The sequence below is a fragment of the Thunnus maccoyii genome, chromosome 14 (genome assembly GCF_910596095.1).
Source record: "Thunnus maccoyii chromosome 14, fThuMac1.1, whole genome shotgun sequence".
NCBI lineage: Eukaryota > Metazoa > Chordata > Actinopteri > Scombriformes > Scombridae > Thunnus > Thunnus maccoyii.
This window is the reverse complement of record NC_056546.1, coordinates 2049767-2076066: the sequence shown is the minus strand read 5'-3', so window position 1 is coordinate 2076066 and position 26300 is coordinate 2049767. Positions and strand designations below refer to the sequence as shown.

Genomic DNA, 26300 nt, shown 5'->3' with positions numbered 1-26300 from the left:
GCTCAAAAACTCACCAAATTTAGCACGCACATCAGGTCTGGTGAAAAATTTGATAAAATGTAAAAATTAACCCCTAAAGTGCCAAAATGTGCTCTCTAGCGCCACCTATGTAACTAAAATGGCCGCCACGGACCGTAGGAATGTCGTAGAGAGATCAAACCAAAACTCAATTATTCGTCTCATCAAGACCTACAATTGGTATGCTGACACCCCTGACCTAAATCCAACAGGAAGTCCGCAATCAGCTTTTCAAAGTAAGATTTTGCCCCAATTTTGGCCTCCGAACAATCTCCTCCGAGGGTGTTAATGGTATCGGCTTCAAACTTTAATAGGTGACTTATGACACTATGCTGAAAAAAAGTTGTCAAAAACTTTGTAATAACTTGAACAGTTTGGATTTTATAAGCCCTGAAAGTTGCAGTGCCACATCACACCTTACAATGTAAACCAATGGGGAGGCAATCTATGAGCATGAACTTTGTGTCAAACAGAGGCTGCTGACATCTAAACTATAAGTCTGACCACTTTCAAACCTGTATCAATGGATTTGCCACGACATTTCCTACGAAAATACGATTTTTAATGTAAGATTTGGCCAAAGTCATGGGATTTATGAGGGTATTTCACAAGAAGCGTACTCTAAAATCCTCCTCTCCAACTGCTCCTGGTGATGTCACTCCCTCAGTGCTGTGAAACATTCCGCAATACACACTCATTATAAAATCACAGGAGGAGCAAGAAAAGACTTTAAAACTCACACTCTAATATCTCAAAAACAATAAAAGATAGAAAAAACATGTAAATTCAAGATTTGTGGGTCAAAGTCTCGTGACTCATTTAAAGTTCAAATGAAGTTTGTATCTTTGTATGTGGAAGCAGTAAATGTTCAAAAAGATGTGGGTTCACTCACACTCTCCATTCAAATATATGAGTATTTTTCTGTGTCTCTACACACCTGACAGTAAACATGTCAATCAAACTTTCAAAATAAAAGCACAACACACTTGTAAGAAATATCCCTCATTTTAAAAAAGCAAAATGATCTGATCCCGATGGGCCAGAGTGCGAGGTCCCGACCAACGCTGCTCACAGCTAATAATAATTTCTATTATTAGTATTCATCAAACCAAAGATTCACATTTGTTGGATATTTCTTTTACATTAAAGAATCACCAACTGTAATGAATAAATAAAGATGATTTCATGGCTCAGAGAACTGTACATTGACAATAAAACATCATGTCCTTTAAATTTTGGCTAATGGCTAATGTGAGGCATCCAAGTTTGTTTGGTTTTCAGGCAGTTGGGAGCTTTCAGAAAAACTGATTCCTATGAGTGATTCTGAGGAGTTTGATCAATACGGGTCCTGATCTCTGCAGCCCTTTCATCATTTACCGCCGGCTCTGATGTAGAGTTTTGATATATGATATAACTCCTTTTGGAAGAAACATTTTGTTCTCAGATATTAAATCTAATATTTGTTGCTGCCAAATCAGTTGAAGCATCATCATGTTTTTATTGGACAGAACAGCAGTAATGACTCTGTGGACTTTGGCCTCCTTATCATTACACTTCATTACATGGAAATAAATGAAAACGATGAGAGGCAGGGGAAGACAGGAATCCATCTTGACAACAGCACAGACAACAGACAAACATGATAAAGTGCTTGATGCTCCAATAATCAGGACTTAAACAGAGAAATATAACAATGAAAAACACTAAAACACATAACCACTAGAATAAACAAGGTAAAAAGAAAGAAAGAAATGTTGCTTCTACAGCATCTGCAATGTTGCTACGTCTTGTTCATCTGACTGATGGCTCCTGGAACAAAGATACTTTGTATATTGCTGTGTTTACACCTATATGGGGAAGATAAACCTCCGTCCAGAGGGAAGAAGCTGGAATTCGCTGTCCAAACAGTGGGAGTCGTCATTTAAAATCGAGCTGTTTATCCGCTGTAAGTGTCTGGTGTTCAGGGGCGTCGGGTTCAGCTGTGACTCACCGATCAGCCCACTAGACCATTTAACAATTTGATCTAGAGAGTTTCTGTTCTTTGAGGATAAGTTTCCAAATCATGACACCAAAGAAAAAGATAAAACGATTCAATAAAAGCATGATAGAATAAGGTCATTATGGTTTCCTCAAACAAAACAAACGCTGGTGCCCCTTTTTGCACACAGCTTCACAATTTGTCAATTCAAGTCAAGTCAGTTTTATTTATATAACGCCAAATCACAACAGAAGTTGTCTCAGGGAACTTCTCACATAGAGCAGGTCTAGACTCAACATTCCCCCAATGAGCAGCACTTGGCAACAGCGGCAAGGAAAAACTCCCCTTTAACGGGAAAAACCTCAGGCAGAACCGGACTCTAGGTGGACGCCATCTGCCTTAACCGGTTGGGTCGAGAGAGAGAAAGAATGACAACAACAACAACAATACTAATAATAGGAATATGACTAATAATAATAATAGCAGGCATGAGCGTTGAGCAGGACCTTCGCAGCCACAACCCAAGGAAGCCCGCAATCCATAACCAGGCGGTCCGCGACCGTGATTCCATAGAAACCTGCGAGACGAGAAAGCACAACCACTCCAAGGAAGAAGCCAAGTTATAAACATACATTGATGGTACATGAATGCATACAGATGGAGAGGAGGAGGAGGAGGATAGAGGAGCTCAGTGCATGATGGGAAGTCCCTCGGCAGTCTAGGTCTATAGCAGCATAACTAAGGGCTGATCCAAGGCGAGCCTGGTCGGCCGTAACTATAAGCTTTATCAAAAAGCAAAGTTTTAAGCCGAATCTGGAAGATGGTTCCACAGGAGAGAAGTCTGATAGCTGAAGGCTCTGCCTCCCCTTCTGCTGTTGGAGACTGTAGGAACCACCAGTAAGCCTCCTAACAGGGTACTATGAGCTCTTTAAGATATGATGGTGCCTGACCAGTAAGAGCTTTGTAGGTGAGGAGAAGGATTTTATAGGAAGCCAATGCAGAGAAGCTAAAATGGAAGACTTTGCTTCAAAGTTCCAAAGAAACTCAACAAGAAGACATTTACAGAAACTGTTCTACCTGTATAAACACATTGTATGCTGTTGTCCGTTTGTTGTTTCTATATTTGTTGTATCTATTTTTTAACCTCTACATAATAGTCATATGTTTATGTTTACCTATCTCTGTTCAGCTTGTTGTCCTTGTTTTGGCCGTATGTCACTGTGAATCTCCCTGACGGATTGTTGTGTAAGTACATTAAGAGACCTGGTATGCATGAAAATACTTGGCCAATTAAGACGAATAAAGAGTTTAGACTCCTGAATTGAACTTGCTAAGTTTGAACTTGGCAGACTCAGAATTGAGAGAGACTTGTGAGTTTAATGAAAAGACGCTGTTGAGTTGCATTATGGGGAATGTAGGATGCAGTGTTTTTGGAGCTTGAGACTAAAAGTCAGGATTTCTAGATGTCTGCAGCTTCAGCCCTGATGAGTATCACTACCTGTGAGAGTATTCATCCCTGCCTGCTGTGATGTAGTGTGCTTATACAACATAGAGTATCTCCCTCTGTTAAACCATGTGGTGCTAATTGTTTTCTACCAGATTGGAAATGTGTTGTTTTCTTTTCCCTCACAGATAAAATCAATTCAGAGAGTAAAGACACGATCTGATCACGAGCGGTCGCTCAGGTCTGAACAGTCCTCTGCCTCCCACTGCTTCCTGTTTCTCTCTGCTTTCATACCTCTAATAAACACAAACACATCTTTTAATAGGCCGTCACATTCCTCCAAACAAATGCCTTTATCAGGTTGAATTTCCATTAAATGGGCTGTCATCACTCTCTTTTTATGAGCCTGTGTGTGTGTGTTTGTGTGGGTGGGTGTTTCCCAGTAGAAAGACGTCCAAATTCACTGCCTACGTCTCGATAATGAAATGCTGAACACGGACGCCACAACAAGTGAGTCACGCTCACATACATGATGAGTCATTGTTGATCTGGCAGGGACTGAAGTGTGTTTCATGAGGAGATTTAATTTATCCTCCAGCTCGATTGTGCAGTAGAAAAAAAAAAAATCAGCTTTGTGACCTTTTGACCCCAAACATCTGATGGATGAAGATGACATTCATGTCTGGGTGTTGGGGGGTAATAAATAAATAAACTCTCCTGGTGGATTTGTTTGTGTAAATCAACAAATCTCATGTTTGGATCCAAACCAACAATGAACTGATCCACTAACAAGTATTGTGTGTGTATCCAAAGCCTGATATATCTTATTCCTCTGTGCCGTAAACCTCCGTTGTTGTTCCAAAAACTAGTAAAAACACGTCAGTGAGTCACACCGCTGAACTGGGTGACATGTTCCTTAATCATGGTCACATTTGTTTGTTTAGAAACGGCTCCAAAGACGAATAACAGCGACGAGTTCTTTCTGGAGAGTAATTCTGTGTAAGGCAGACGCTACTGTGCATGTGCAGGAACGTGGGTCTGTTTATAGTTAGTATAAAGTCAGTTGGGGGATTAAAAAAGGTAAAAGATTTGACATAATGCACAGAAGGAAAATATATTTCTGTTGGAGAACCAAATCAGTTATCAATTATTACTTTATTTGCAGTGGTGGAAGAAGTATTGAGATCCTTTATTCAAAGTAAAAGTATAAATATTGTCGTCTTAAAATAAATAAGTAAAAGTCCTGATGAAAACCTGCAGTGCAGAACTTTTACATATAAATGAACGTCCGTTATATTCAAGCCAAACGAGTTCACGCAATGCTAATAAAAGCTTCATTTATACTCCCGAGCAGATACGCACACACGGACAGCTGCGGACACCACGGACGGATGTGTTCATACTACCTTCTGGGGTCCGCGTAGGGGACGCGTTCCACACATGCGCAGTAGATCGCCGTCTACGGGAACACAGTGTTGTGACTGTGCAGACTGGTGCAGACCATGGATGTATAATAAGAGCTGGATAGGGCGCCGCCGCTCGGCCTTGCAGCCAATTTTTCCCAGTGGTCACTCGCGGTATTGCAGCGAAAAATCCCCCTGAGGCCCAAGAAGCATTTTCCCCCATAGACCACCATTATAGAAGAGACATCTGTAAAACTGTTGACAGGACGCCTCGAACTGCAAACAACGTCAATTATGACTCTTTCTATTATGAACTTTGATCCATGGAGGTTTTATGTTTGTAAAACTTTCCTCAAGCCGAGAAAAGCGATTTAAAAATCCGTGACGTCATCACAATGTAAAGTCTGTGGGCCAGCGGGGGAAACACTACTGCGCATATTCAGTGGGCCGCACAACGCGGAAGCAAACCCGGAAGCTAGAAACTTTTTTTGGCGTATGCGCCAGGCGAGCAATTCCTATAGGACATATAGGAATATGGGCCCCATTTTTAGTCCAGTATCCATCTTATAATGCATCCAGGGTGCGGACAGGTCCACGCGGACACTACAAATTGCAGATACACGGATGTCCACACAGAGCCCACACGCTCATCCTCTGATGACGAAATTTACGTCACATGGACCCTTGCGGACTCGCGGACGTGGTAACTATAATTTCAGCTTAAGCCTCTCACCATCAGATAAATCTCTCAGTATTTCACATTATACGTAGCTTTTAAATCTCATGTTAGGACGGACATTCCCGCGCTGCCTGTTTGTCCGTTAATGCAGCGGCTCTTCTAGACTTTCCAAATGTTATCGGACCAAATGGATCAAATTCTGATGAGTTGTGTGACACTCAAAACAGTTTATCTGCTGTACAATATTTCCCTCTGAAATGTAGTGGAGTGGAAGTATAAAGTAGCATCACAAGGAAATACTCAAGTAAAGTACAAGTACTTCAAAATTGTACTTGAGTAAATGTACTTAGTTACTTTCCACCGCTGTTTATTGGCTGTGCAACAGTGTAACAGGATAAAAACACAAAGCACATGAACACATTATATGAAAAATAAGAATATCAAATAAATACTAAAATAACAGATTATACAAGTTATAGTATAGTATACAAGTGTTCAGTGCAGCTGAGGCATTACTACTGTATGTTCACTATTGGTGTTTGAGTAATGACTGAGGGCAAAGATAATCAAAAGTTAAATACTCTGTGGCATGCTGGGTATTGTAGTGCATCTTCATGGTAGTTTGTTTTTGAGGTAATCTATAAATTCACAGAGAGACAACATTGGTTGTATGAAGGAATGTGACAACAATAACAACTCTGTCAATATTGTATTGAAATATTATTTTGCGCAGCGATGGAAAGTAACTAAGTACATTTACTCAAGTATTGTATTTAAGTACAGTTTTGAGGTACTTGTACTTTACTTTGAGTATTTCCATGTGATGCTACTTTATACTTCCACTCCACTACATTGCAGAGGGAAATATTGTACTTTCTACTCCACTACATTTATTATTACAGCTTTAGTTACTTTTCAGATGAAGATTTGACATAAAATAATATATTTTAATATTCTAACTGTTTAAATTGTCACTCTTTTCTTTGTGTTTTGCACTTTGAGCTGCATTAGTGTGAGAAAATTGCTGTATAAATAAAGTGTATCATTATTATTATTATTGTTATTAAAAAACATATACTTATATAATATGATGCAGTAATATTACTATTAATCCACCCAAAGTATCTAAAATTGGCTCCACACTGATGAACTACAGCATTAAAATATTCTTACATGTATTTGTTAGTAATTAAAACAAAAAATATAATATGCTATATTAATATAACACTCTAAAAGAAGTCAGTCTGCATAATGAGTACTTTTACTTTAATACTTGAAGTACACATTGCTGTTTATACTTCTGTACTTGTACTTAAGTAACATTTTCAATTCAGGACTTTTACTTGTAATGGAGTATTTTTTACAGTATTTCTACTTTTACTTGAAGTAAATGATCTGAATACTTCTTCCACCACTGATTTAGTGTCAGTGAGCGTTGTAGTTATGACCTGACAGACTACATGTCCCATAATGCACGAGGTGTAAACTGTTAAGCGCTGTCTGGTGCGGACGTGTTTGACAGTTATTCACAAATGGGGAACTGAAGGCGACGTAAAGCGGCCGCTTGTGGGTCAAATCCCGCCGGAAATTAATCACACAAAGTCACATCATCACATATTTGTTGTGTTTTCACTTCACTCAAATTCCCGCGTGTTTATAAGCCAAAGAAATACGCGTGAATGAGCACGTGAAGCGGCAGACAGTTTCAGGTGGGAGATGAGTGTGGTGGACTGATCAAAGCGTAGGAAAATGCAGCGAGCTCTCACTCTGCCGGCATTTCAGGATACCTTAAACGTCAACAAAAATGTCTGGAGATGTGTAGTTTTATCATTTTTGTTCTTTAAAATTTTTGATTTGATTGAAATTATTTTATGTTTATGTTATATATTTGTTTGGGCTGATGAGATTGGTTGTTTTGGTCATGACATGTCATTCCTATTCTGTGTTTAGAGTGGTGGCCAATGACACAAGTATAAATAAATGCATAAATAAATAGTTAAATACATAATAAATACAATTGGTACAATACAGCTGGTAATGAAAAGGAACTTTTGTATTTCTACTGTTATTTATTTATTTATGCATTTATTTATACTTATGTCATTTTCTGTCCTCCATACCACTGTGTGTGCATATATATATATCAAGTATATGTTATACCCCCCCCAAACAAACACACACACACACACACACACACACACACTGACCCATACACACACACACACACACACACACACACACACACACACACACACACACACACACACACACACACACACAAACCCCAGAGGACAAGAATGTCAGCCGAGTGACTCCTCTTGTTCATAGACGATCTTCGGCGCTAACTAAAGGGCTACCGCTAGCGTACAGCGGACACCGGACAGCGGGCAGCGTCGTTCCTCGCGTCGGTATGATGCCATGCGACAGCAACATGACCTCCATAGTGCAGAGAATCGCTCGGCAGGCTCTCCTCACCTTCCGGAGCCCGCCTCGGATCGGGGAAGAGGCCAGTAAATCCTTCCTGGAGAACCACAGCAAGCTGAAGAGCCTGATGACGGAAGTGCGGGCGGCGGACCTGCATCTAGTCCCGCGGAGAGCCTCCGACAGCCCGCCCGCCGTGCCCGTTCCGCCCCCGGTCACCTACATGCACATCTGCGAGACGGACCAGTTCAGCATGGGGGTGTTTCTGCTGAAGAGCGGCGCCTCCATCCCGCTGCACGACCACCCGGGGATGCACGGCATGCTCAAAGTCATGTACGGAAAGGTCCGGATCAGCTGCTTCGACCGGCTGCAGCGGAGCCCGCAGGCGGCCCAGCCGGGCGCGCTGCGGCGCTCCGTGCTCCGCTCCACCGCGGAGTACACGGAGGACAGCGACCCGTGCGTCCTCTCCCCTGACCGGGACAACCTCCACCAGATCGACGCCGTGGACGGCCCGACGGCGTTCATGGACATCTTGGCCCCGCCGTACGACCCGGACGACGGCAGAGACTGTCACTATTACCGGGTGCTGACAGACGCGGAGGAGGGGGAACACACGGAGCAGAGGGAGCAGAAGGAGAAGGAGGTCTGGCTCATGGAGATCTCACAGCCTCCGGAGTTCTGGTGCGGAGGGGAGCCGTACCCGGGCCCGGAGGTCAGCCTCTGAGCCGTAAAAATGTCTTCTTTTCTCGGCCTGGTCGGGTTCATGCACCCGGTGGTGACACAAGGCCGGAGCTCATAGACATGTTTGGACAAACTGGGCTAAATGAAGGGTCACACTTAATCATTGTGATTTGTCAGTGTGCATGTGAAACAATTACAGTCTAGAGTCAACATTTTGGCTTTTATTTATAACCAACAAAGAATGTAATTTCCACCTGCTCCTGTAGAGAGATGATACAGCACAAAGTTAGGTGAGCTCATTGTTTGGCTCAGTGGTGAACAGCTGCAACTCTGCTTCTCAAAGGTGAAATATAATAACTCAAAGTTTCCATTTCACTTGAACAAAAATTGCAGCTTCAGGCGCCTCTAAACAACATCCAGATCCCCCCTCTGACTCTTTTTTTAAGGATTATTAATGTCAGGAAAGTAGATCATTCAATAATTTTCTTGCTCTTGATGCATTTACAGGTCATCTTTAATGCGAGGATGCTATTTGTTGAGTATTAGGAAATGAAATCACACAAAACAAGACATTTGAGACATATTAGAAGACATTAATTAGAAAAAACTCGAATGTTTTTGTCTCTGTGGGATTGTAGATGTTTGAACGAAACACTAAACAACATCCTGATCTTATCATCAGGAAAGCAGATAATTGAATCATTTTCTTGCTTTTGATGCACTCGCTGGTTCTCAGTACTGCAGGAATGCTATTTGTGGAGTATTAGGGAATGAAATCACACTTTTATGATGCTTTTTTTTTTCTCCTCATAATCATGTCATTTTCGTCCATTTTGTCGTCCTGTGTTGTTTGTGAACGATCTCTTAAAGTGATCCCGGCGTGAGGGGGGGAGAAGACGAGTCCGTCTCTGAGCTTAGAAGCAACTAAATCTCAGGACATTTTGTGTTTGACGATCGACAGCTGTAACTGGAGAAAGAGAGGACTTTCACTTTTTTGCAGATCTTGAAAAGAAAAAAAAAAATGCTGCACAGGTCGACAGAAGCGAAGTGTGTTTTTGGTAGAAGAACGAGGTGGAAGGTTTGACTCCTGCAGCCTCATCTTTATCCCCCAAACAAAAATGTCAAAAACTATGAAAATGACTTCTTTTTTTTTTCAGCTTCACCACATGCACGTCTGGGTTGATTTGATGGATTTATCGTGATTTAAATGTGGGTTTTGTAAACATTGTGGGCTGAGATTACGACCCTGTGAGGTGCTTTTGCGTGAAAGATGCCAACAGATGACAAAGTCGATGGTGTGCAGGATGCTGCGTTCAGGAGAAGTCGGGAAGTCTGGATTTGCTGCTTGTATCTTGGTTGAAGTGTAAACATTACATTCTGTGCTTTTATTCACCATTAAATGCACTAAATTTCATATTTCAGTATCACATGACCTTCAATCTAAAGCAAGCGATTTTTTTTTTTTTGTATGATAGTCGGAGTCATAACCTGCTAGTTGTGAATTCCAGACGTCTGACTGCATCTTGAACGCAGCGAATGAGCTGAGTTTTATCTGCAGAAGGTTGATGTGCATAAAATCGTCTTCCTGCTTCAGGCTTTGTGTTGTTTTTGTTTTTGTTTTTCCCGGGCAGATGAGGAACAGTGTGAATCTTCAGGTCTCCTTTTTTGAAGACTCAGAAATATCAAAAAAAACAAAAAAAACTGCAGGTTTTCTTACATTGTGATTTGGAGTTGGATCCTCAGGACTGTGTCGTGTTTTCTTAGCAAAAAGTTTTAAAGCTGCAACGTTTAATCGATCAGTCAATTTGAGAGAAAATGAATCTGCGACTGTTTTTTGATAATTCAATCGAGCAAAAATGACCCAAAAATTCAGTTTTCAGCTTCTCAGATGTGAAGAAACGACTCTCCTGCAACGATTCATCGATTAGTTGCCAGACATTTTTAAAAAAAAAAAATGTCCAAATTCTCTGATTCCAGCTTCTAAAATGTGAATATTCTTTGGTTTCTTTAGTCTTTATGACAGTAAACTGAATATCTTTTGGGTTGTGGACATTTAAGGACGTTTTGTTGGGCTTTTAGGAAACACTGATCCACATTTTTCACCTTTTTCTGACATTTTACTGACAAAACAACTAATTGATAATGAAGATTATCGTTAGTTGCAGCTCTAAATAAATCTCCCTGAGCTGTGGGAAATGAAAGCAGGTATTTTTCACTATTTTCTGACAATTAATTGAGAGAAAAAAAAGACGAGTTTTCACAGTTTGACCAGGCGATAATACATGGGAATGTTGAAGGTTTGTGTTTATAATAAACTTCAGACAGAAGTTAAACAAGCTCAGCTGTAAAGATGTGATTTTAATGGTCGAGAAGTTATTGACAGCATGACAGTAAAGCACATGATCCGTCATCAACGGCTGTTTTAGGAGAACTGAATCATTTGAAAAGTGAAAGGACAAGTTTTGAACAACTTCTATATTAAACAGGTGAATATTAATTATAAAAAAACATCTCTGAAGGGTGAGAAGGAGTGAAGTCTGTATGTTTTTTGTGGTTGTGGGATTGTAGAAAGCTCTTTTAATCAGTCCGGAATCTGATCCAGTCGATGTTAAATGAACAGTATTGATGTATTTTGCCTGTAATGAAGGTTTTTTTTCTGTCTGTTCATATAAAATGTGCCGTTTATTTTGCCTAAACACGTCTGTGTTTTTATTTGCCTCCAGATGTGACGAGCTGTTACTGGAAGTTTAACAAGTTTCACTGCGTCGGCGTGTTTTTAGAGAAACGAGGCACGTGGTGAAAGAAGTAGTTAAAACATGAACTAAAGTATCAAAAGTAAAAGTGCTGGCTTCTTTTAGAGTGTTATATTATTATAGTTTATTATATTGTTTGTTTTTATCACTAACAAACACATGTAAGAGCTTTTTAATGCTTTAATTCAGCCAATTTAGACACTTTGGATAGATTAATAGAAATAGCACTGCATCAGATTATATAAGCGTATCGTGTCTTTTTATAATAATATTTATTTGATTTAACCAGGAGAGTCTCAGTGAGATTAAGACCTGACAGAAAACACAAAAGGAAATTAAAAAACAAGCATTAAGAAACTCACATTTCTAGGAATCAGTTGTTTAACCAGATGAATTAAAACCGAGAGAATCTGACTCTGATTCTTTCATTTGGGATATAAATGCGTTTAATGAGATTCAGTCATTCTGCAACATAGTCCAGACCAAGGACCAAGAATTGTCTTTTATATATAATAATAATAATAATAATAATAATAATAATAATCTTTAGACAGACAAAGCAAAAGTAGAACAATGCAAAGCAAAGACAAAACACAATAGAAACACAGAGAGATGATAAAAAGATGAAAAGACAATACAAAGATGATCTAAAGACAACATTAAATAAAAGCAAGTCTGTAAAAATGAGTTTTAAGAAGTGATTTAAAAGAAGTTGCTGATTCTGCAGCTTTATCTCTTCAGGCAGGTCGTTCCAAAGTCGAAGGGTCCTGATGGCAAAAGTTCGGTCACCTTTAGGTTTAAACCTCGACTTTAAGACAGACGGAACATTTCTGTTACGTAGCTTTGAGCTTCAGACCCAGACGTGCTTTAAAAGTGATCAGTAAAATCTTAAAATCAATTCTAAAAGGAGCAGGGAGCCGACGGAGAGGAGGCAGGATCAGGGTGATGTGATCTGTTAAAACCAGTTAGAAGCTGAGCTGCTGCGTTCAGAGGAGGGAGTTACAGTAATCTAGTCTGGAGAAAATGAAAGCGTGGATGATTTTTTTTTTTTCCTAGAAATGATTCTTCTTTATTTGGAGGAAGCAGGACTGGACAACTTTTGTAAAACAATAAACTATCCTCTCAGATTTCTGGCAGCGGGGCTTCATGTAGGTGGAGAGGGAACCAGGACTGATGGGGGTTTTTACAGATTAGGGGGACTGAACAGAATCATTATTGAGTTTTGAGTTGAAGGAAATTTTGCTTCATGTAACAATGTAAAAGCTTCAACTCACAGCGGTAATAAACCTCAAGGAAGCCTCTGCTGATAATAATAATAATAATAATAATAATAATAATAATAATAATAATAATAATAATACACTTTATTTATATAGTACCTTTCACACAAAGTGCATGACAAATTTTTAAAAAAAGAAAATAGACAATTTAAACAACAGAATATTTAATCTTCATCTGAAAAGCAACTAAAACTGTCAAATAAATGTAGTGGAGTAGAAGTAAAATAAAGTAGCATCAAATGGAAAGTACAAGTACCTCAAAATTGTACTGTAAATGTATTTAACTACTTTCCACCTCTGGTCTCTAAAGAATATTGTTACACAAAAAAATTAATGAAGGAATTAAACTTTTGTTCTTATATTCATTTATATTCTTTCGTTTTTTACTGCAAAGATACACGTAAACATAAAAACAGAATACTGAAGACAAAGGTCAGAAACAGTAAAATAATCAGTGTATGTGTTGATCTTTGTATCATAAATGTTTTGTAAAATTCATCTGAAATATAAACGTTCAGCACAAGAGAAGCTTCAACTGTTTCCACTTATAATTATATGAAAACAGGTCTGTGCTGATTTACACAGAAAAGACTGTTATATGTAACCGCAGGTCACCACAGCATCATGTGGCTCTGCACGTCAGAAGAGTGGTTTCAACTCTCTGCTAAAAGGGTCAAAGGTCAAACAGAAGACTGCAACTGAGCTGGACGGGCTCATAGTGAAGATCTGTCGATTTCACACATTAAAACCTGTTTTCAGCATAAAGTCTTTTGTGTCTCTCAGCGAGCAGATACGTGGTTTTGATCATGTGACTCCAGAACTGCGGTTACGGTCTGGTGAGGTTTAGAGGAAAGATCCTGGTTTGGGTTAAAATGATCACTTTGTTAGAGAAGGTTAGAGAAACATGTGATGTGCGTTAAAGTTACTACTTCCTTAAAGTGAAGCTGCTTTCAGGAATAAGAATGTGTGTAATAAAAAAAACCCAACGTGTCCAGTTCTGCTAAACCGTCCATCCATGTTAGTCTGACATGAAATGTTAAATCAGTGGAAAACTCTCTAACGCTTTTAATAATAAAGTGTTTGTTGACTTGCAATTTTTTTAACTTTTGGAAGCAAACAATCTGGATCCTGTCCTCTCACGAAGTTTCAGGAGCAGGACCACACCTCAATTACGCCACTTCCTATAAATACCACCTAACCCTCTCCTCTTCTTCTGCTCTCGTACTCTGCGCCCCTCCCTCCCTCCCGCCCTATTTCTCTCTTTCTGCTTCATCCTCTCGTAGGGTCCTGAGGGGGTCCGCTGTTGCCCGGGTGCTGCGGCGGATTCCTCGTAAGCTTCCCCACAACGCAGCCAGCGACTGGAAGAACTACGCACATTAATTGTTTTCCTCAATAAATCATCCAAACGCATCTGGTTTGATGGTGTTGTCCTTGCTAGTGAAAAAACGACTCGATCGGTCGTTAATGTGACATGTTTACGTTCAAGTGACAGATTCCTGGAAAGGCTTATGACCGGAGTAAAGGAGAAAATAAGATGAAGTACAGTAAATATATGCGATAAAGTCCACACAGGGGTCGGGTTGGATGGATGAGTCAACAAAACATCCGACTTTAACACGTGAGATCGCTGTTTGTGTCTCCTAACCTTCACCACGTGGTTTTTATTGGTCTCCTAAGCTTAAACGATGAGTCTGGTGATTTTCTACATTTTTCCTCTCATGTTTGGATCCAAACCAACAATGAACTGATCTACTAACAAGTGTTGTGTCTGTGTATCTAAAGCCTGATGTATCTTATTTATTCCTGCGACGTCAGTGAGTCACATCGCTGCACCGGGTGACATGTTCCTTCATCATGAAGAGTTTAGTCACGTTAGTTTGTTTAGAAACGGCTCCAAAGACTAATAACAGCATCATGTTTTCAGTCTCTGGAGAGTAGTTCTGTGTAAGGCAGACGCTACTGAGCATGTGCAGGAACACGGTTCTGTTTACAGCTTTGCTAGCTTGTTGTGCTACGTAGCAAAACCTCTTGACTTTATTCTACGTTCTTCGTTTCTTCGTTCTCCGAAAATAATGTTAATTTGAACATCTACATTTCATGTGCTGATGAAGATCATGTGATGTGTTTAAAAGCTCCAGAACAGCCAAAATAAAGAGCAGCGACAACTCAACGAGTCAACATTTATTTGCATTTGATGAGAAGCATCAGTCCAGCAGAATAAAAGCTTTAATGCTCGACCAGTTTGCATAAAAATTATAAAACAAACACAAAAAAAAAAAAAACTTTTCATTTTTCTAGTGACTTTCTCTCTTTCTCTCGTTATCTCACATTCATCAGGTAGAAAAGCTGGTCGGATCTTAACAAGTATCAACACCTCTGTGCACCTGAAAACATTAAAAAAATAAAAAAAAGTAACAGATCATCAGGCTACAATCCTGTAAAACAGAGTTCCATGTGTTGTATTGAATCATTAATTAAAAACCAAATTCAACTCTTGAATGAAACATATTAATCCGTGTCAACATTTCTGAAGTAATACAAAAAAAAACTGTGTTGCTCTCCTTTGCCCCGCCCCCCTGACGTGTGATGTCACAGCGTCTCCTGGGTGCACTGTGACATCACTTCCCTCCTTTTCCCTCCGACAAGCAGTTTTAAAAATTGTGTAGCAGGCATAGTCGTATATCGTGAAACAGTGCTTGAAATCGTTTTTTATCAACCTTTTGAGATGTTGCAGTGACACGTTTGTATAAAACATATAAAACCTGCAAAACATCTTTAATATCAGTTGATACTTACAGGATCTTTTCAGCTGTTTGATGATGTTAAATATCCTGATGTAGCTACTTTTTAACAGTGTAAAGAGAAGATGTGGAGGTGGATTTCAACAGAGGAATCCCCTTTTTTCTCACCGCAAAACTGAAATTCTTGTTTTCTTTATATCAGTTTGCGAGTGAAATTATATCATTTTGTTTATGGGAAGAGGTTGCTGTAGGTCCGTGTGTGTGTGGATGTGTGATTATTGATGATTATTCCAGACTTGCTGTGTTGTTTTTTTTTCCTGGAATGAACAGGTTTTTGAGCATTTGACTACAAATGAAACCAAACCGCCTGCAGCTGGAGGCGGTGCAGCAGCAGCAGCAGCAGCAGCAGCAGCATCCTTTTGACTCAGCTGTCTTTCATGATTTTGGTCTCATCTCTTCAGCCTGAATTGTGACAGAATCCCTGAGAGCATGCATGGAGCATAGACAGTGAACATAATGTGTTATCACAGAGCACTAAAGCAGTCCGGAGCATCTTGACACAAACTCTGAAACCGGTTGTGTTTTGGAGAGCATTACATTAACTCCCTTTAGGTTTCATATAATTTAATACTAAATTGTCCAGCTGTGCTATTGACATATGTTCCTAGTAATGATCTGATAAGAAAGAAATTAAGAAGACATGATCAAACACATCATAGAACTCTGGTTCTGAGTCTCCCTGATGGGAAAATTGCAGAAATTGTTTCTAAACAGATTTCTGGCTTTTTGTAACTCCAAGATCAAATTTGGACTGTGACAGGAGCCGTACAGCCCGTGTTTAAACTCATAAAGTTTACATTCAGCAGCATCTGCCCATGCGCGGTGAGCTTTAGGACGCAGAGGACTTTTTCTCCTTTTGCCGGAGGTGAATCTTCATGTGCCTCCTTCTCTCATCACTACGGGCGAACTTCCTCCCGCACTGGTCGCAGGAGAAGGGTTTCTCCCCCGTGTGCGTGCGGATGTGCGTGGTCAGGTGGTCGCTGCGGCTGAAGTTCCTCATACAGATGCGGCACTGGAAGGGTTTGTGGCCGGTGTGGATGCGCAGGTGCCGGCTCAGCTCGTCTGACCTGGAGAACCTGCGGTCGCAGCTCTCCGCCGGGCACGGATACGGCCTCTGGTGCACGGGGGTCTTGCTCGGCCGGTTCGGGTACTTCCTGGGTCTCAGGATCGGCCTGAGAGGGAGGTTCTGGTGGCTGGGGAAAGCGGCGGCCATCGGGCCCTCAGCTGCCGGTGAGGGCGCACTGAGCGTAAAGTTCCTGATGGTGTTGAGAGGCGTGAGAGGTGGCGGCACCCTGAGCGAGTCCAGCGGGTACGGGAGGGATTTCCTCTCCGGGAAAGCCCCCTGGATGTCTCTCTGGCAGCTCTGCTGGTAGAAGCCTCCGTATTCTGGCATGATGGAGAGCAGCGCGGTGCCGTCTACGGTCGGTTTGGGCGCAGAGTTGTAGGACGGAGGCGGGTGGTAGGACACGGCGCAGGTGGACGTCGCCAGGTATCCCGCCGCCGACTGGTCCTGATACATGTCCCCGCTGCAGGAGTAGGAGGGGGCCGGGTGTGGGTGGGGGTGGGGGTGAGGGTGCGCGTACATGTGGGTGATGTCCGGCGGGCCGTGCGCCATGGTATCGTCCCCCGCGTCCGCTGCGTCTCCTCCTCCTCCTCCTCCTCCTCCTCCTGCGTAAATATGGGGCGATACTGACGGAGAACCAGACACCGTGGCCGGTCCCGGGGTGGCGATGTCAGCGCTGACCACGTTGATGATGTCCCCGGGAGTCCACGGTCCTCCTGCAACCCTGGACTCCACCGAGAACTTGCCGGTAAACGCCAAAGGGTGCGTGCGTAATGTTGCCACGTACTGCGCGTGGCAAAGGTCAGATTCGCTCCTCTCTTCGAACAGAAGGTCACCTGAAAAATGTAGAGAAAGTTCACATTTTAGTGGAAATAAACTATCACATAAACATGACATAAAAAATGATATTATCCTAAATGTCATTGAACAAAATGTACAGTTTTGAATTTTGTATTTTCACTGATCGACTCAAACATCCATCCAAACGACACAGATTCTTACCGCCTTCATCGGGTTTCCCTCCATATTCATCCTCCCCTACAGCCTCTTCTTTAAAAACAACCGTCTGTGCATCCAGCCCCCCCTCAACGGAGCGAATACTGTCTACGAGACTGCTGAGAGACGCAGAAACTTCATCAACTATTTTAGCGGTCATTCCGTCTTTTGAGGTGGAGATTCAAACTAATAATATGATTGAGTCGGTTTCTCCAGTTTAATCTCTCACATTATGAATATTTCTCCTCATTTTGCCTGTTAACCCTTGTCTGATCCGCCTCTCATCTCTTGTAAATAGCTGCTGCATGGTGCAGTATGGTTATAAAGGGAATCTCTGGGTGTCCCGGAACGTCATTTACCAAATATGGACTTGAGTTTAAAAAAAAAAAAAAAAAAAAAGGGAACTCCAAAAATAGGACTGATGGTGCTCGCCGTGACGAAACGTGGAAAAAAAATTACATCTTCCAGCTTCAGATATTACGCGTAAAACCGGCAATTTTTGTCATAAAGGAAATGTGATGTTTCTATTTTAAGATTGATCACAAACTGCTGCCGTTGCTGCTTTCGGCCTCGTGTCAAGGAAAACAAAAGAAGCTCCATCATTCGGAATTCCGGTCACACTTAATACCCATAAATGGATTCTCCGGTGAGGTGAGAGGATCTCTGCCTGCTTATAAGGCTGGTATCCGGGTAAAACCGAGATACATTGTGTTGTCTCTGTGCCAGCTGAGCCCACACACTGACTGCACAGACCTATTTGTTTTCTCTCTCTTGCCTTGTCAGGATTAGATTAGTTTGTTGACCTCCTTTAGTCCTCAGGTCGCCCCAACAAGATGCTCAAAATCAAGATTTAGACTCTTTTTTATTATTCCTGCAGCCCTAAAAACACGCAGGCTAGCATGTCTTTATATAGTTTGTTTATTTATTTATTTATAATTCATTAAATAATCAAATTGATTCATAAATCAGTTTTAGGGATGTATATGAGTGCCATAAACTTTATTTATGTTGATGCAGAGTTCTGTTATTGATACAAATCTGCAAAGTTATGCTGAGTTTACGTCTGATCCAGAAACTGGTTCAATATATATTATAATATATTACTGTATCCAAAATCATTTAACCTGAGCCGAACCCTAAAAGAAACTGTTAAAACTTAATAAACTGCAGAATTTTCTTATTTGCTTGCTATACAAACTCAATCTTTGTAAAGCACAATGGTACTTTGAGCTAATTGTGACTGCCAACATGCCAACATGCTGATGGTTAGCACAGTGATGTCACGTCAATGTCAGTTTTGCAGGTGTTTGGTCACAAACAAAAGTATTGGAGAAATTAACATTTTTAACCAGATGATGGCGCTCAATGAAAAGTCTGAGGATCACCATGGCGATCCATCTGATTATATTAAAAAAGCATGCTAGAGGAAAAGTCAGAGAATGACCAAAGTCAGCAGGATTCATCCTCTGGGGAACATGAATGTCTGAATCAAATTTAACCAAAAATACTTGTCAAGATACATCAGTAAAGACCAAAAATGTCCACCTGCTGGAGGCGCTAGATTAAAGTCAGAGGATCACCAAAGTCAGACGGATTCATCCTCTGGGGAACATGAATGTCTGCACAAAATTCTGCCCCATTTCATGTTGAGATATTTAACTGGATAAATTCAAATTTTTACTTGATTAAAAAGTCAGAGGATCACCAAAGTTATTACAATCCATCCTGAGGGGAACATGAATGACCGCATAAAGTTTTGTATCCATTCATCCAGTAGATATTAAAATATTTCTCAGGATCAGTGAAAACTTTGACCTGCTGGTGGCGCTAGATGAAAAATCAGAGGATCACCAAAGTTATTCCGATACTTCTTGAGGGGAACATGAATGTTTGCACCAAATTTCATATCAATCCATCCGATAGTTGTGGAGATATTTCAGTCTGGATCAAAGATGGTGGACGGACCTCAGAGCCATGAAGCTAACGCGGCTAATAAGAAATCAGCAGTTGCTTCTCTTAATGCTCTTCAAGCAATATGCTGTCATATCCCTCCAGTGTGTGTTCGCCTTAATATGTCTCATGGTGCGTTAAACCACACCTTTTTATTCACATTTTCAATTTCCACATGTGTGGAAACGCCAGAAATTCAAAATATTGCAGAAACGTTTTCAAGCTGAGGTGTTAAAGTTGTTGTGTGGATAAAAAAGCAAATGTTTGGTTCAGATGGAAACCTGACTGGAGAGAGACTCTGTTGATCCTCTGACTTTAATCTAGCACCACCAGAGGGTTTACTGACATTGCCTTGATATTCGGTTCAGATATTCATGTTTCCCAGAGGATGAATCTTAATGACTTTGTTGATCCTCTGATCCTTTGAAACATCTCAACATCTACAACAAACAGAAACGTCATATTTCCTTCATGGTTTTCCATCGTTTTAATGACGTCATCTCATTGTGTCCTCTTCTTCTGCTCTGATTTAATGGCACCAACTGGAGAATTAGTGTTTATCTTCTAATATTCACACAACAGGAGTGGACTGAATGTAGATTCAGTTGCATCTTGAGGGGAAAATCTGCAGATATTCATGTTTCCCGGAGGATGAATCCTTATAGATGCGATGAGCGTAAACTACAAGATGTTTAAACCGTGATAGTGTTTGATTTGTTAATGTGCTGAACAGATAGTTGATCAAAGCGAAGCCTTCTGCCAGATCGACTGAGCGCTGGAGAGACGAGCGCAGCGAGCAGGAGGACTGCAGCTCTCACAGCCTTTTGAACGCCCACAGTTACAAAAATGTTGGTGTGTATTGTCGTTGTGTGGCGAGCCGCCCACCCTGTGGCAGATGGGGGTTTGGTCGATCCACGCACACACACACACACACACACACACACACACATACACTTAAGAAAAACACACACATTTTTTAGTGCTTAATCTCACAAACACAAACACTCTCCCACACACACACACACACACCCTTTCACTTTCTCTCAGTGTAACTCACAAATACACACATTTTCTCTCTTTCTCTGTCAGAATCTATCACACACACACACACACACACACACACACACACACACAGGGAGCTCCGTGGGGACGATGCCCTGCTTCCACCCTTCGCCCACGCTCCTCCAGGCCGCCGAGGCTCTGGGGGGTTTTTGGTTTTGTGTTTGGTGGCTCGGGGTGTCAGCCGGGGGTCCGGCGACTCGGCAGTCCCCAACACGCCGATTAATCATCTGTCATCTGTGTTTTTTGTTAATATGGATCTTTGTCTTCGTCCTCAAACGGACGCTCGGGTCGGGCCTGCCGCCTGCCGCCCTCGTTTACATTTTTTTGCAAACTGAATATCACCGAAAAACAACAAAAAAACAACAAAAAACGCCTCTTTCTGCTGTTTTCTTTCTCAGCACTGAAGGTTTTATGGAGTCATCTGCTGTTCGAGCAAATTTCGTGACCTTTGACACCTCGTATTGACACCTCATTTTTGTAGTATCAAAAATACAGGAGCGGTAGTGAAACAATGGGAAGCTTTTCTTCCTGCCTGATAAAGAAATATGAAGATTTTCTACCTCAGTTTTGTTGCTTTGTTCACAGACTTCTGCACACGTCTCTCATCCGTCTTAATGCTAACTGATGCTAACTGCTTTGCACAGTAATCTGCTTTTTTTTTTTTTTACACACTTTCCAAGGAATAGATGACAGCATTCTTCTAATATCAAATTTTCTTCAGTTCTCAACAAACATACAAAATTTTTCTCACTTTTGCCGCCTATTTTTTAAAACTCTCCATTGGTGTGTTTATTATTTTAAATGTCATTTCTAGATGTTTCAAACTTTATTCCAAATCCTTCACATGGATCAGTAAAGTCTCATCCTTTTGTGTGTGTTTTTACTGATTTAGAGGATATTTTTTGTTCATTTTTGCTGACTTGGGAAATGTCGATTCACTACAGATCTTAGCGTTAGCATTCAGCTTCAGGACTGATAACAGACGGACATAAAACAATACAAACACTTTGTATATTCCATCCAGAAAAACAGCACAAAACTGTATAAACGCCACAGAAGAAATACATTTTTTTGCATTATTTTATGGCATTTTCTTGAAACTGAAGGCCTGATATTGTGCATGTTGATCATGCATGTTGTTTTCTTGATTGAATAAAGCAAAAAGTAGACGATCAGTAAGTTTGGATGTTCTCTGAAGATCCACCGAATGCATTTCTTCGTCCTCTCTGAACAGATATCACGCAGCCAGGTTGGATCATTTTGTCAACAAAGGACGATCTGTCTTTAAAATAAACACCATAAATCATCAGAATTTTCTGCCACCGCCGCTTCATGTCAGAACTGTAGGTGTTTTTTTTTTAAATGCTGTATGACTCATTTTCCTCGCAGTTAATCCTGCAGCAGCATGTTGGAAATCAAGATCATGAAAGTAAATAATTGATAAATGATCAGTGACCAGTAGCTGTTGTTGTTTTGGTGGAGGGAAACAGATGCCAGGACTAACAAAGCACCATAAATCATCCTGATGTGGTCCTATCCTTCATATGAAACCCGTAGGTGTTTCCCCAGATTTCTCATTTTTGGATTAAAGTCTTAATGTGGTCGACTCTCCCGCAGATGAGTCAGGGGTTTTGGGAGGTTTCGGCGATGAACCTTCCAACCGCGCCATCAATAGAAGCAATTGCATATTCATGGGAAATGTATTGACTGCTGAGTGTCGGATAATAGACAGGCACGTCAATGACCGTGGAGCCACAGTGAATGGCTTCAACATTATCTGCGGGACCCAGAATGTGTCATCGGTTACTCTCCGAGCTCGTCAGCCGATATCAAACGAGGATAATTAGCTTCAGATCACTTTTATAATCGTGTATGAAGCCAAAGAACAACGGACACATGATGTGTTTGAGCCTCTTACAATAAACTTTATGATGCGTGAATGTTTCTAGTCACTCGCTCGGCTTCAAAGAAGCACAACATGAAACAAAAATGGAGAGTAATCCATCACAGAGTATTTGTGGTTACTTGTAGATGACAGAAGACTCACATATAGAACACCACGTCACCAAGAAGCAGCATGAAAACAAAGGAAATGATGGTAAAATACGAGTAACATGAAAGCAGGTTTAACAGTTTGGCTGCAACCATGAAAATATTGCTGAACTGCATTTTGTCTTTAAATCCTTTACGTTCAAAAAAGTTGCTTTTAAAAGCCAAATTTTCAAAACATTACTGCTCTCTGAACAATCTCAGAAATAAACTTCAATCAGAGGATTTTGCATTCAATTTAAACAATTTACACAAATCCCCACAAAATCTCCAAATGTCTTTTGGTCAATATGATGCCAGAAAGTAGAAACAACCCAGAATCACATATTAAAATTAGTTTTTTATCCAGCTAACAGCCCCAAAACCGAAAAATATTCCGGTAACAATCAATTAAGACAAAGAAAAGTAGCAAATTCTCACATTTAAGTCGCTGGAACCAGACAGTGTTTTGTGTTTTTGCTTGAAAACGACTCGAAATAGTTGCAGATTCATTAACTAATCAATTAATCAACCTATTGTTCTACAATTTGCCAAAACAATACAACATCTCCTCTTACAAAATGATGAAAAGGAAACAGATTCTGTTGCTTTTCAGAAGATATTTATAGACGTTTTTTGTTCACTTTTGCTGACTTCTGAAATTTCGATTCACTACAAATCTCAGAGTTGGTATTCAGCTTCAGGACTGATAACAGAGGAACATAAAATGATACAAACACAGCACAGAAGTGTAAAAATGCCACATAGGAAAACCGTTCTGCATCATCTCCCTCTTAAAACACTGCTAGTATTTCTCTTATAGCACTTTTTGAAACTATAAGCCTGATGTCGTGTTGTGTGTTGATCATTTTCGTCTGTTTTCTGTTTCACTTCATCATTCGTCTAGTTTCCAAGTATTTCAGCTTCTTGTTTCTCTCCACAAGAAAACATAAATCCTTTCATACTAAGTGATGTCACCACAAAAAGGGAAAATACATCTAAAAGTTGAGCACTGGGAGACTAAAAGCCACCGATATGAACAGAAATCATGTTCTGGAGTCATGTTTTTTTAGCTTTTTTATGCCACTTAATATGATTTCTACTAGAAATTCGGATTAACAGCAAAAGTGATCTAAATTCTACAAGTAAAACTCATTGTGAAGTAAATCTAGGCAGGTTTACCCTCAGTTAGCTCCCCGTTTATACTCAACCGATCTGGATTCACATCCTAATGTGACAAAAGCATCAAACTCACTTTAAAGCTTCAGCTGAAGAGAAATCCTCCTTCTCCTCCGTCAGGGTCCCACCAAGACGACGTCCAGCGGGCCTCCTCGCCTCCTCCTCCAGAGAGACGGAGAGGTGGACGGAGAGAAAAAGAAAGAGAAAGAGAAAGAGGGAGTTGAGATAGAGAAGGAGCAGAGATGCTTCCTGAGCAGCCCGTCGTTTGTCTGTCCGACCAAAAAGTTACCCGCTCTGGATTTCTCGCTCGCCCCCGGAAAGGGTCATCATCACCCGCAGTCTGAGTGGGCTGCCAATGACAAAAAGACAGAGAGAGAGAGAGAAAGAGAGAGAGAGAGAGAGAGAGAGAGAGTGTGTGTGTAGGGGGGGGAGAAACAATACGATTGTTCCCACCTCACTTTGCTTCCACCCTCACAGTTAAAATTGTTATGGTAATGAAGTGGATTTTTTGCCGGACAGCAGATTGTAACAGAGAGATGTTTCTTTGACTGGAAGTGGAGGCCCGGAGGTGTTCGGGTCAGCCGGAGAGCGCTGCCTGACCACCGGGAGCAAGGCAGCTGCTGCCCTGGACATGAAAAGGATGATGATGAGTTTTGAATGAAGTGGAGAAAGTTTAAGCTGCATTAAAGGACACATATTCTTTACATTTCCAGCTCTATATTTATATTCTGGGGCTCTACTGGAATATCTTCACATGATTTCCAGTTAAAAACTCCTTATTTATCTTCTACTGGTCCTTTATGCAGCCCCTCAGTTCAGCCTCTGTCTGAAACAGGCCGTTTTAGCTCCTGTCTCTTTAAGGCCCCGCCTCCTGATGAGCCCACTCTGTTCTGATTGGTCAGCTTTCAGGAAGCTTCCTCCGGCTCCGGAGGCTACGTAAACAAACTATAGTAGCAGGATTTCACTTCTTTTTCTCCTTCTTTACTCCAAATGTCAACTTCTCAAATTCATCCGTACATGTTGGTGCTGAATCACATCTGAAATATGAGAGTGAATAATACATGGGAACACCTTAGCAACCACCTTAGCAACCACCTTAGCAACCAAGACTACAGAACGGAGGGCTGTTTATCAGCAAGGTAGAAAAAAACATTGCAAACGAAGCATTCAGAGCAGGTTGAAGCCCTGACTTTTCTACACATGTTCACCTCATGTTTTGGAGGTTTGACCATGTTTAACATCAGACATCAGAACAGGATATAAATAACAGAAAACTACAAAAAGCAGAATATGTCACCTTTAAGGATGGTAAAATCAGACAGCATCATACAGATATCATAAATATCATTTTGTTCCAGCTCTTTACTGAAGCTTTATGAGTGAAATGTTCAAACGTAATTAAGACTCCATGTTATTTATGGCTGCACTATTCCATTAAATGGAAATATTCTAAATTTTATGCACATCATTTTGCACACATTGCTCCAAAATTGCTCTGCTTTGATTAATAATCTGTGTCTGATATATATATTTTTTCAGTTCAATTACATTGTTGAAATCTTTAAAATAACATCTCTTCCTTCTCCCTCCTTTTAAAAAATCCAGAATCTCTGAATATGTAAATATTGTCCATTTCTAAAGTTTTACTGCTAGACACTCCTCCTTCACTGAACACTGTAGATGTTCAGGGCTTCAACTTTCTCTTGAACACTTTGTGACGTTTTTCTCTACCTTGCTGACAAGCTGACGTCGTCTCATCGTGCATGCCCGTAAACGTTTTTTAAGAGGTGTTTCCACGTGTTGCTCACTCTCATATTTGTGGTGTTTACTGTTGCCATGGCGACGAAGGTTGCCTAACTTTAAGGAAGTAGTAAATTTAACCCTACAATTTGAACCCAAACTGTAATCTTCCCCTAACCCTAAATAATGACGCTAAAGTGGTACCCAGTGCATTAAATAATGACACCAAGGGGTCCGTATGTGACGAGTTGGGAGTGAGAAAGGGCTGGGGATGCGGGCCAAGGGAAGCTCAGGTTGGTAGCTGGGAACGGAGGTAAGCAGGGGTCCAGGGCAGGAAGCAGGGCTGACGAGATGAGGAACAGGAGACAGCAGACGGGATGGTGCAGAGGCTACGGTCTGGCGGTGTGGATCCGGCAGGGCTGAGTATAAGTAGAGGTCTTGATTATGAAACGGGTTGCTGCTGGTGGCGTTCTGCTCTGAATCCAGCACACCTGACTCCGCTCACACAATCTCACACAGGGAGAGAGAGGGACGAAGCCACTGGGGAAGTGGCAGGAAGGGAGACACAGAACAGAGGCGGGAATCATGACAAAGTTGACATTTGGGGTAAAAAAAAGGAGAAGAAGTGAAATCCTGCTACTATAATTAAGTTGCTAAGGTGGTTGCTAAGGTGTTTCCATGTGTTATATATATACTATATATATGCTACTATAGTTTGTTTACCTCCGGAGCCGGAGGAAGCTTCCAATCAGAATGGAGTGGGCTCATCAGGAGGCGGGGCCTTAAAGAGACAGGAGCTAAAACGGCCTGTTTCAGACAGAGGC

At 41.0% G+C, this 26300-nt stretch overlaps 3 protein-coding genes across 4 annotated transcripts in view; 2 read left to right on the top strand and 1 right to left on the bottom strand.

Annotated features, from left to right (window-relative positions):
- The window catches only part of LOC121911227 (G-protein coupled receptor 4-like), a 723099-nt gene that overhangs the window by 558159 nt on the left and 138640 nt on the right, over nucleotides 1-26300 (top strand). The window lies entirely within an intron of this gene.
- On the top strand, nucleotides 7778-10217 carry LOC121911230 (2-aminoethanethiol dioxygenase-like). Its single transcript, XM_042432533.1, has one exon. It carries the CDS (start codon nucleotides 7933-7935, stop codon nucleotides 8665-8667), a length of 735 nt encoding a protein of 244 aa, XP_042288467.1. The 5' UTR covers nucleotides 7778-7932; the 3' UTR covers nucleotides 8668-10217.
- On the bottom strand, nucleotides 14824-24461 carry egr2a (early growth response 2a). Of its 2 annotated transcripts, none has more exons than XM_042432507.1 (2): nucleotides 17524-19080; nucleotides 14824-17357 (listed from the first exon to the last, which is right to left on the bottom strand). In XM_042432507.1, the coding sequence occupies exons 1-2, from the start codon at nucleotides 17675-17677 to the stop codon at nucleotides 16288-16290; spliced, it is 1224 nt and encodes a 407-aa protein (XP_042288441.1). In that variant the 5' UTR covers nucleotides 17678-19080; the 3' UTR covers nucleotides 14824-16287. The 2 variants fall into 2 exon arrangements, 1 of the variants encoding a protein (XP_042288441.1); XR_006099787.1 differs by lacking the exon at nucleotides 17524-19080 and adding an exon at nucleotides 23813-24461 and having other exon boundaries at nucleotides 17271-17357.